The sequence below is a fragment of the Panthera uncia genome, assembly GCF_023721935.1.
Source record: "Panthera uncia isolate 11264 chromosome A1 unlocalized genomic scaffold, Puncia_PCG_1.0 HiC_scaffold_17, whole genome shotgun sequence".
NCBI lineage: Eukaryota > Metazoa > Chordata > Mammalia > Carnivora > Felidae > Panthera > Panthera uncia.
Window position 1 is genome coordinate 67,764,730 of NW_026057577.1, and position 12,299 is coordinate 67,777,028.

At 36.2% G+C, this 12,299-nt stretch overlaps 1 protein-coding gene and 1 pseudogene across 1 annotated transcript; both read left to right on the plus strand.

Annotated features, from left to right (window-relative positions):
* Window positions 1-7,317: 7,317 nt before the first annotated feature.
* Window positions 7,318-8,374, plus strand: LOC125935148 (60S ribosomal protein L7a-like; annotated as a pseudogene).
* A 74-nt stretch (window positions 8,375-8,448) lies between these two features.
* LOC125934282 (40S ribosomal protein S3a-like) lies at window positions 8,449-12,035 on the plus strand. Its single transcript, XM_049647547.1, is given in 2 exon segments — window positions 8,449-10,707; window positions 10,710-12,035. Coding segments are annotated over 2 exon segments (849 nt in total). The 5' UTR covers window positions 8,449-10,361; the 3' UTR covers window positions 11,213-12,035.
* Window positions 12,036-12,299: the final 264 nt, after the last annotated feature.

Genomic DNA, 12,299 nt, shown 5'->3' on the forward strand with positions numbered 1-12,299 from the left:
GGGAACAACAGGGTAAGAACTGAAAAGAAGCAATTGAACTTAGCAATTAAGAAGTCTTTGGTGACCTAGTAAAGAAGTGACCTAGTAAGGAAGACCTTTACCTACTCACACAGAGGAAGATCTGACCAATATACCTTCAATACTGTTGTATAAGCCTGGCAAAGCTCTGAAGGGAGAATATACCAAAAAGAGGAAAGGACAAAGGTGCAAAGGCCACAGGTTAGGAACAAGGTTGGCATAATCAAGGACAGGAAAGATTTCAATAAGTTTGATGTATAATGAGAATAGCAGAATGGTATAAGAAGTCAGATTGATTAACAGAGTCCTAATTATGTAGAGTCTAGTAGTTCGTGTTGAAGGATAAATTTTATTTCAAGTGTAATGGAAATCCATCAGCAGGTTTTAAGCAGTGAATTATTATGATCTGATTTAGGTTTTGGAGCCAAACTTCCTGAAACATTAATCTATATTCACAGCATCCATTTCCTCATATCTCATTTTCTCTCAACCCACAGCAAATCTGACTTACATTCACCTCTCTACTGAAGTGCTTTTACTAGGTCACCAAAGACTTCTTAATTGCTAGTTCAATTGCTTCTTTTCAGTTCTCATCCTGTTGTCTCCTCGGTTGCATATGCATGTTGACCACTCCTTAAAATTGCCATCATGACTGCTTTTTACTACTCCTTCCTAGTTTTCTTTGATGGCTTTTTTTTTTTTATTCATTCCCTGTTTGTTTGTTTGTTTGTTTGTTTGTTTTCAAAATGATGTTCTTAATACTTTCATGCTATTCTTAAGCACTCTCACCTACTAAATTTCAACAATCACATACTGATGACTCCAAAATTTCTCACATTTTTTCTGATAACCCTCTACTCGCAGTATGAACATAGACTTCCATTTATGTCATGCATTTCCATTATATGGAAAAGAATATACCAAAACAAAAATAATTATCTTCTTCTAAAATACTTCTTATATGTTCTGCATCCTGGATAATGCCATTACCAGTCACCCAGTTTATATAACTCCTTGGAATACTATTTAACTCCTCACTATTGTCGAAGTATAATTTTCAAAATTTAAACACAGGACTATTATAAAAATATAGAATGAATATGTAACTTTTTTAATGAGGAACCCAGCCAGATGATAAAGCTAGTTCACAGAAAAAAGTAGAAAAACTAAGTATATCTAGGTAGTTCCTGAAGGCATGCTGAGATAGGTTGGCTAAATTACAATGTCATACAAGTCAAAATAAACTGTAGCCTTTGGAGTTGCACTCTCTACCAAACAAACATGATATGCATCTCTCTAGGGCAAAAATCTACAAGTTAATGTTTTACACAGTCTAAGCCCTAATCAGTAGGAACTAACAAAGGTAAACAAACCTCCAAGAGAAATTCTTATTGAGTATTACTTAAATTAAACAATATTCCAGAATGACATATAGCCATCCTTTGGCATCATGTCCGAGTTTTGGATGGTTTTTCTTCTATACGATCCCACATCACCATCATGTGGTTGGTGATGGAGCTATTTAAAGACAAATCTGCCTGACTCCAATGCCTCTATTGTTCCCTATGAAAAATGTGAATGGTAGGCAAATTTAAGTAGTGCACAGAAAATGAGCAGAATTAAGATTTGAGAAAGGCTTCTGGTTTTCATACTTAGTAAAACATAATAATTAAGAGAGTATGACATTGGAGAAAAGATAGAAAACTGTATCAATAGAGTAGACCTATTCATACGAACAGTCATTTGATTAATTATAAAGACACCAAGTCCATGGGGAAAAGACCTTGCAATAAATAGATATCACATAAAAATAAATGAACATTATTCTTTTCTCTCACCAACACAAAAATTAACTTGAGATGGATCATAGAATTATATGTGAAAGAAAATCTTATAAAATTTCTAAAAGCAACATAGGATAATATCTCCATGACTTTGAGACAGATAAGATTTCTTAAACAGGACTTAAAAAGCATTAATCATAAAAATAAAAACTGATAAATTGACATCCTCAAAATTAAAAATTTCTGCTCATCAAAGACACCACTAGAAAAGTAAAAAAGATGGAGTGTCTGGATGGCTCATTCAGTTAAGTATCCAACGTCAGGTCAGGTCATGATATCACAGTCCATAGGTTCGAGCCCCATGTTGGGCTCTGTGCTGACAGCTCAGAGCCTGGAGCCTGCTTCAGATTCTGTGTCTCCCTCTCTCTCAGCCCTTGCCCGCTCGCACTTTGTCTCTTTCTCTTTCTATTTCAAAAATAAACATTAAAAAAAATATAATGAAAAGAAGTGGAAGTGTGTAAGAAAACATTTATAACACATATATCTGATAAAACATTACAAATCAATTATAAAAAGTCTTAAAGCCCAATAAGAACATTGTATAAAAGTTTTGAATTATCAGTTAAAACCACAATGAATGTTATTGCAAACACACCAAAATGGCTAATATTAAAATAAATAAAAATTTTTTAGAAGATTAACAATATCATATGGTGGCAAAAGATGTGGACCAACTCTTAAAAGATTGCTGATAGGAATGTAAAATGATACATCCAGTTTGTAAGTGTCTATCTCTACAAATGTTAAAAATTCACTTACCTTATGACACAGCAATTTCATTTGTAGGTATGAATCCAAAAGTAGTGGTATATTCCCCCAGAAAAACTTACACGAGAATGTTCACTGCAGGTTTATTCATAATGACTCCATACTGAAAGCATCCCAAATTTTCATTAACATGTAAAAGGAGAAACAAATTGAGGTATACTCATATAAAGGAATACTACCAGTGATAAAGAAAAAAAAAAACAACACAAAATTAACGGTAACATCAACAATAAGATTGATACTCGTGGATATTGTTTTTAGTGAAATGAGTCAGATACAAAAGAATACATGCAAATGAGTATGCTGCACATGATTCCATTTATATAAAGTTCAACAACTGGAAGAACTAATCAGTATTGATATAATTCAGAACAGTGGTTACCTCTGGGCAGGCAGAAATGGGGTAATAGTGGTGATATTTATTGAAAAAGAACAAAATGGAACTTTAGAGGGTGTTGGAAATGTTCCAAATCTTGATCTGCATGGTGGTTTGAAGGGTGTATGCACATGTAAAAATCATCTAATTGCATACTTAAAATTAATGCACTTTATGCATTTTACTAGGTAACTTATCCATCAAAAATATTAGGTTCTCACAAGGCATTTGGTTGCAATTTTTGTAGAGTTAAGAATAATCATCAAGATTGTAAAAGGTTAAGGAATGATGAAGCAGTAAGAATTAACTTCACTTTGAAGAAATTTGTGAAGAGAAGCAGAAAATTAAGGAATTAATAAAGATATTCACAAGTGAAAGAAGGTTGTTTTTAAAATTCTTTTAGAATAGGAAATGCTTTATTAGAGGAGAAGCCAGTGGAAAGGTACAGGTTGAAGATGGACCTGAGGGAAGAGAAGAGAAAGTTGATAAGACTTGATATCTTGGTGTCAAAGGTGGAGAATTATTTAAAGAGAAGAAAGATAAAGAAAAGTAGGGTGAAGGAACTAAATGATTGTGAAAAAGAAGATAATTTAGGTTCTTTCACGGACTTTCTCTCCACTTCCTTAGGAAAATACGAAGTAAGGACATCTAATAAAAGTCAAGAGCTGGGAGGAAAGGATGACTGGAGGTAGAGTAGAGGGCTTGATGAAGCCAGTCAGCTGTTTCATTAGATTTGAAATCTCCGCAACTTTACCTTTTGAGTTTCCTCATCCCTATGATAGGGATTCCACTCACAGAGTTGTTATGAAGATTAAATTAGCTGATGTATATAAAGTATTCACATATGACAATCAATAAATGTTAGTTCCCCTTTAAAAAGGAGTAGAGGGGTGCCTGGGTGGCTCAGTCCGTTCAGCATCGGACTTGGGCTCAGGTCATGATGTCATGGTTTGTGGTTTCGAGCCCCGTATCAAACTCTGTGGTGACAGCTTGGAGCCAGGAGCCTGCTTCATATTCTGTGTCTTCCTCTCTCTCTGCCCCTCCCCCACTCACGTTGTGTGTGTGTGTGTGTGTGTGTGTGTGTGTGTGTGTGTGTCTCAAAAATAGATAAACATTAAAAAAAAATTAAGGGGTTCCTGGGTGGCTCAGTTGGTTAAGTGTCCGACTTTGGCTCAGGTCATGATCTCTCAGTTTGTGAGTTTGAGCCCCGCATTGGGCTCTGTGCTGACAGCTCAGAGCCTGGAGCCTGCTTTGGATTCTGTCTCCTTCTCTCTCTGCACTCCCCACCCCCGCTCATGTTCTGTCTCTCTCTATCTCAAAAATAAATGAACGTTAAAAAAAAAAAAGTTGCTGGAAATTACCCTCCACAAAGAGCTTGAAAAATAGAATCATCTGGAGTCAGAATAAAAAACTCAGTGAAGGATAAGGAACCTAGGCACTTCCTTAACATCTGTAGGAGCTAGTGCAAATGAGGTGTCATATACCTTACGTATAAATATTTTAAAGTTATAAATCAAGCTAATAAGCTGTTAAATAAAATATGTTCTGTCCTCCTACTTTGACAAATATAGCTTCATAATGACTGAAGTTTAGGTTTGAAATTAGAATTCTGAATTCTTGGTGTTCCACATTGAATCCTGGGAATGTTGGAAGAGCCAGACCAAGTCAAACTTTTCTTTCTTCTTCCAACGCTGTCCCATACCAGGAGGGGCCTCCAGTGTACATGGGTGGATACGCCAGCTTGAAAATCCAAGCTCCACTCCTATTTTTGGCAAATAGCAGCCATCTGGCCACTTTTAGGCTTGGGCTGTGTACTCCAATGGCATTGTCCTTGCTATGCAAAAGCCCTAAAGGGAGGCTTAGAGACATTTGGGTGGGGAATTCTGAGGTCCCAAGTATCTGGAGCTTGGTCTAGAAGGAGTATATGAGCTTTGGGTCTATAAGGGAAGAAAAATAATTTTTCCTCTACCCTTCTGAGTTCTTGTCTGAGATCACTGTAATAAAAGACAGATTAACAAGAGAAAATCAAACAGAACTTTATTAACATGTTTACCTCTTCTATATGTGGATGATACCCAGGGAAAAACGAGTAACTCAGAGAGGTGACTTAGAATTCCAGCTTATTATGGAACGGGTGAAGGACTTGGTAGGGGGAAAAAGTGGGTATGACTAAATGGATCTTTATAGCCCTATGATCTATCCTTTCCTCGAAAGTTTCTGCAGAAAAAAGTGGAAGGATCATTTTGTTGCATTCCTCCATTCTTGTTTTTAAAAGAACAAGTCCCAAGCCCTACAAATGGCTTGTATTGAACTTTCATATTTGAATTAAAGATTGTTAAACATGAAACAAAAAAAGAATTCCAGCTTATATGGCATCTTCAACAAAGAACAGTAAATTTGTGACAGGAGAGTGGAAAGCAAATTTAGGCTTCCAATGGCAGCAAACTGTGGGCAGGTGAATATATGGAAGGAAACTAATGGAATAAGGTTTGTTTGCAGATTCCTTTAATGCCATCTCTGAGCTAATAAGAGTCTTTTTCTGGTAAAAGCAGAATTTGTATCCTGCCTTTAGGCAGAAAAGGGGTAGGGTAGAGAGAACCCTTAGTTCTTCTTAGTTTCTTCTTAGTTGCGTTCACTTCAAAATACTTTTTATGTCAAAAAGGCATATTTTGTGGTAGCGTATTTTGCTATCCTTCGGTGGATATATTTCCTAAGGTGCCTGGAACTCTTCACCTCATGTGGAATGCAGTGTAGAAGGGCCAGAGTGGGTTCCAGAACATTGGCCTCTGAGCAATACCTCCTGTGCTCAGAGCTAAGGACCTTACACTCCTTTTATTCTTTATAGTGCTTATAGTCGCATTTAGGGCTAGGATTATCCACACTTCCTGCTTCCAGAAGTGAACACAGGTAGACTGCAATACTGCTAACAGGAAAGAGCAAAATATTCAAAACAAAAATATGCTGGAAATATAATGAAAATGAAGTAGAGTCTTTAAGTCCTTATTAAGGCTGCTTTCCACCTAAAAGTAAGCTCTCTAGCCTTTTGAGTTACTTTTATGGGTTGATAGCTTTCCTATGAAGCACTGCATAAAACTGAAGATGATTTATTAATCTCAGGTCTATTCTTCAAATCAAAATATTTAGTAGGTGGCCATGGTCTGGTAACCAGCTTTTGCAAGCTTTGGTTAAAGATGAATTTTCATAACCTCTTTGTCTGGCCTTACATTTTTTAAAATCAAACAAGTTGTATTTAGATACTCATGTTTATAGATTCATAGGATGTCTTTGAATACAAATGGTGTCCTTATCACAACAGTCAAAAACAAAGGATTTGGGTTTTTTTTTTTTTTTGATGAATTCTCATTAGTAATGAGGCACTAAACATGCTCCTGAATACAATGTAGAGGTGAAAATTAATAGGTTTATTTTTAGCTACCACCTACATACTATAAGCAGACAACATCAAGAGCAAGAAGGAAATAATGGTTCCTTTAATAAATCATAATGTTCCTGAAAAATTCTCCTTCCTCCCAGAATTGGGGCATCTAATTATATAAGTGATTACTGTGGCAACAGCTTAGATATGAAGAGAAAGAGAGGAGGGGGAGAAGGGAAACAGGGAGGGAGGGAGAATGAATTAGGCTATTAAACAAAAAGAAAAAAGTATTTTGACTGAAGAACAAAATGTGGGAACTGCTAACTAGAAGAGAAAGGAAACACTGAAAAAGTTATCTTTAAGGCTTAAACCAGTCAATATCTGAATATTAAAGGTAAATTTGTGAACGTAGATAAAAGAAGCTAAAAATCACAATAATAGTTTTCATAAAATAGGCTAAGGAAATACATACATATTTTTAAATTATGTAATAAACTCTGCAGGTGGAAATTCCACAGACTATAAAATACTATGTACAATAAGAAAAAGATTTCATGTTGTATAACATGTTATATGTTTTAATGTTAATGTACTATATGTTATGAATTATGTAATATATACTATGTTTCTATATTATAACAGAACCTAGAATACTGTTGACCCTTGAATAACACAGGTTTGAACTCTGGGGTCCACTTTTATGTGGATTTTTTAAAAATAAATACAGTACATACCTTAAATGTATTTCCTGTTCCTTATGGTTTTTTAATAACATTTTCTTTTCTCTAGCTTGCTTTATTATAAGAATACAGTATATAATACATATAACATAAAATATGTGTTAATAGATAGTTTATATTGATAAGGTTTCTGGACAACAGAAGGTGATTAGTAGTTAAGTTTTGGGGGAGCCAATAGTTAAACACCAATTTTTGCCTGCATAGGAGTGGAAGGGATGGTGGTGCCTCTAACTCCTGTGTTGTTCAAGCATCATCTGTATATGAGAAGACAGCTCATGTAAAAAGATCTACAAATAGCTTATAAACATATGACTTGTTCAGCTTCTTTAAAAATAAGGTCAGTGCTTACACTGCAGTGAGATACAAATTTTCACTTGTTACATTTGCAAAGATCTAAGTTTGGAATTACAAACTTACTATGGAGAATGAGCAGGGTTTCCCTAAACATTGTTGATAGATAATTTAGGGCAACCTTTTTGGTGAACTTTGGAGATCACATGTATCAAAATTTTAAATCCGCATACACTTGAGAAGCACTTCTACTTCTCAAAAATTATTCTGTAGGTGTACTTGTACATAAAGTATGTGCAAAGCTATTCGTTACAGCTTATAAAAGAAAAAGATTGGTTCACATGGAATCACTGTGAAGAGTAAAATTCAAGCTTTTTAACCCTGAGTCATAGCTGGGCCCATAGTAGAGCTCCTTTTGTGAACCAAGCATCCCTCGTGTAGTCCTTATGCAAGCTGGTTGTGTGTTCTAGGGGCTAATTCTGTCACCAGTTTGGTGGAAAACAAGAAGGCTCAACTGGTAGTGATTGCACATGATGTGGATCCCATGGAGATGGTTGTCTTCCCGCCTGCCCTATATTGTAAGATGGGGGTTCCCTACTGTATTATCAAGGGGAAGGCCAGGCTGGGGTATCTGGTCCACAGGAAGACCTGCACCACTGTCATCTTCACACAGGTTAACTCTGAATACAAAGGAGATCTGGCTAAGCTGGTGGAAGCGATCAGGACCAATTATGACAACAGATATGATGAGATCTGCTGTCAGTGGGGAGGCAGTGTCCTGGATCCAAAGTCAGTGGCTTGCATTGCCAAGCTGGAAAAGGCAAAGGCTAAAACTGGCCACCAAACTGGGCTAAGTGTACGCTATTGAATCTTCTGTACATAAAAGTAATAAAAGTTGTCTTTCAAAAAAAAGGAAGAGAGAAAGATTTGAAAAATACTAACTGTCCATGAACAGATGACAGTTTATTTATTTTTTTAATGTTTATTTATTTTGGAGAGAGAGACAGAGTGTGAGTAGGGGGAGGGGCAGAGGGGGAGGGAGACAGAATCCAAAGTAGGTCCAGGCTCTGAGCTGTCAGCACAGAGCCCGATGCGGGGCTCAAACTCATGAACTGCGAGATTATGACCTGAGCCGAAGTCGGATGTTCAACAGACTGAGCCACCCAGGCACCCCCAGATGACAGTTTAAATGCATTAATTTACATTCATAGCATGGAATTATTATAAACCTGTTAAAAAGAATAAAACATACCTATAGATACTATCATGTACTATTTTTGGAATGCATCATTAAATGAGAAAAAAAAGTACAGAGAAGTGTATATAACATATGATCAATTTGAATTTGAAATAACGACGACAACAACAACAATAATAATACTAATGGAGATTGCAGCTACTTTACAATATTAATCCTCTTCAGCCAAAAAGTACCAAAAATACCTGTAGTTGAACCACGTTTAATTGTTTGTTTATTTTTTTTTCTTCCTTCAAATATCATGAGGGTACTCTCTTAGAAAGAGAGTATGAGAAAAGACTCGGCTTGGGTTGGGTGATTTTGAGGGGTCCAAGGAAGTGAGGACAACTATATCATTGGGTATCTTAACAAATTTTGTCTATTGAGAGAGCAGCCTTTAGGAGGATAAAGCTATAATTGGATAAAGTCTAGGCTCCACTTGGTCTTTGCTGGCAGGGATGGGGGTGGGCCATAGTTTCTTCTATAGTAAATTGGTTATTTCCCAAAAGCTTTCTGCCTTTGTAGGCTGCCATTTTCCTGGTCCTTTGGCTCATAGGAGCAGTTTTTGCTGGGCCCTTTTCTGTAGGTGCCCATTGGTATTTCCAGGCTTTCTGGCTTCTCTAGCACCAATTCTGGGATATATTCAGCAAAAAGAAAACCCAGGGAACTCATCACCATGTTGTTTGTTCATTGGATCTTGAAGTCTTTAGCTGATATGCTTTCTCATATGTTTGCTTTTTATATTATGCCCAGAATTTTTAGTTATAAATTGAGAAAGTGCATCTACTCAATCTTCCTGGAATGGAAATCCCTGGATAGATTTTTTTCACTGTTTGGAATTTTTTTGCCATAAGCATGAATCATTCATTCAAATAAGTAAATACATATAGATACAAACTTTGCTTTTTAAAAACTGATCACTGCAGAATCCCTATGAAGAATATAAAGGAAAACAGTGGGATAGAGAGTGGCTGAAGTAAGAAAAGCTTCTTGGTTAAGGTGGTCAGGGAAAACCTCTCTGTGACACTTGAGCTGGAATAAAAAACCAGTCTTGTAAAGAACTGAAGAAGAGAAGAGGAAGAGGAAATGCAAAAGACCTGAAATAGAAATAAGCTTGGCATAATCCAGGAACAGAGGGAATTCTAGTATCCATGGAATACTAGAGCTGTCATCTCACTTATTGGCATAATGAAAAGAATTAGCCAACATTCATATTGGATCTTCGCTTACTCATCAGTTGCAACCATAAGTTAAATACAGATACAAAAGTTTAGCAAAAATCAATGAAAGAATTCTGCAAAAACTGAAATGCCATATGGAATTTACAACAAGGAATATTATCTATTTTATTATTTACGTATGTGCAACATATCCTTTATATTAATAAAAGTTATTCTAGAATGTATGTATGTGTAAACATGTGTGTGGGTGTGTGAAGCCTCAAAGAAAAGTGAAGCCTAGGAATATACTTAAGAGCCATCAGTATTTAAATGGCAGTTAAAGCCACTTAACCAGATAAAATCAACTAGGAAAAGTGTGTGTAAACAAAAATAAAGTGCAAGACCAAATCCTGGGCATGAAAAATGGTATTGCCAGTGTGGTAGAAGGAAAACCAGGAGAAAATGCTGTGCTGGAAGCCAAGTAAGAAGAAGTAGTCAACTAAGTTGGACTTGGAAAAATTGATAACTTCAACAAGGGCACATTTAATGAAATGTTGATGTCCAAAGCCAGATTGGATGAATTTAAAATAGACATAGCACTTTTGGCTCCCTGGTTGTCAGCAAGAACCAAGCGCCTTATGAAAGGCAGCAAAAAAGGAGCCAAGAAGAAAGTGGTTGATCCATTTTCAAAGAAAGGTTGGTGTGATGTAAAAGTGCCAGCTATGTTTAATATAAGAAATATCAGAAAAACACTAGTCACAAGAACTCAAGCAACCAAAATCGCATCCGATGACCTTAAGGGTCATGTTTTCGAAGTGAGCCTTGCTGATCTGCAGAATGATGAAGTTGCATTTAGAAAGTTCAAGCTAATTACTGAAGATGTTCAAGGCAAAAACTGCCAAATTTCTGTGGCATGGATCTTACCCATGACAAAATGTGCTCCATGGTCAAAAAATGTCAGATCATGGTTGAAGCTCCTGTTAATGTCAAGACTGCCAATGGTTATTTGCTTCATCTCTTTTGTGTTGCTTTTACTACTAAACGCAACATTCAGATTTGGAAGACCTGTTATGCTTACCACCAACAAATCCACCAAATTTGGAAAAAGATGATGGAAATCATGACCCAAGAGGTGCAGACAAATGACTTGAAAAAAGTGGTCAATAAATTGATTCCAGACAACATCGGGAATGACATAGAAAATATTTGTCAGTCTATTTATCCACTCCATGATGTCTTCGTTAGAAAAGTAAAAATGCTGACAAAACCTAACTTTGAACTGGGAAAGCTCATGGAGCTTCATGATGAAGGTAGTAGTTCTGGAAAAGCTACTGGGAGTGAGACTGGTGCTAAAGTTGAACAAGCTGATCGATATGAGCCACCAGCCCAAGAATCTGTTTAAAATTCAGACATTTAATGGTGACAAATAAAAAATCTTATTTGTGATATTTAATTTCTGGTCATTCTTTTTAAATAATCTATACTTGGTGAATCAGATGTTCTGAACTGATGGTGATGTGAACTTTTCTGAACTGTTGTATGAATTTAATTCATTGCTCTTAGTTACTAAATAGCTGCAAAAGACTAGTAATCTATTTTAAGCTGAAGTAATCTGGATGGAAGTATAATAGATGGCTAATAAAATGAAATCTTTAGAGACAAATATAATAAAATAGTCATAGCATTTCCATTGTCAATCAAGATTTATGCAAAATGCATTTTGAAATTTTCTTCTAACTATGAGAAATACAAGGTAGAAAACTCCCTAAACTCACAGATTTACCTGGTAATAGTGTAAGGGTTAAATTGTACTGTAGGGCTAACGCTTAGCTTGAAAGATAACAACTTTGTTCTGACACTGAAGGTCAAAAGATAACAGCCTTGCTTTTACTCTTGTAAATCATACTTCATACTCTTGTGAATCAGGCTTTACCAATGAAGGAAACAAAAGCTCAAAAAAAGAGCATCAGAGACAAGGTCAAGGAGATCCACTGGTTGCAACTTAGCAGCAGAAAGTCCAAAATAATCACCTCATTCGATAACTGTTTCTGACTCATCTGGCAACTGTTTCTAACTCATCTGGGAACTGTTTCTCTGTTCTGTTCCCAGATAATGATAAAACGATGTGATCGGCTTTAAAAACTCTGTACCCCAGCTGTTCGGAGCCACACTCTTATCAAGAGTGTTGGTCCCGATCAGTCGGCCTTGCCTCTCATTGTAATAAACTTTGTTGCGACTGTCACTGGTGCCCGTAGCATACTGTTTCAGGAGTCGTGTGGATGCAACAAAGGAGAAAGAATTTCTTCCTTTAACCTGACTCTATTATGAATTCAACCCTTTCTATTTGTCCTTCTCCACAGCTATTATTTATAGATAAGGTTGCAAATTTATGGCCTTATGACCAGATTTTGCCCATAGATGTTTTTTGTTCAGCTGCTTAGTATTGGCTCAGAGATTTTCTACTTGAAAAGAGCAGAATCCCTATCTTT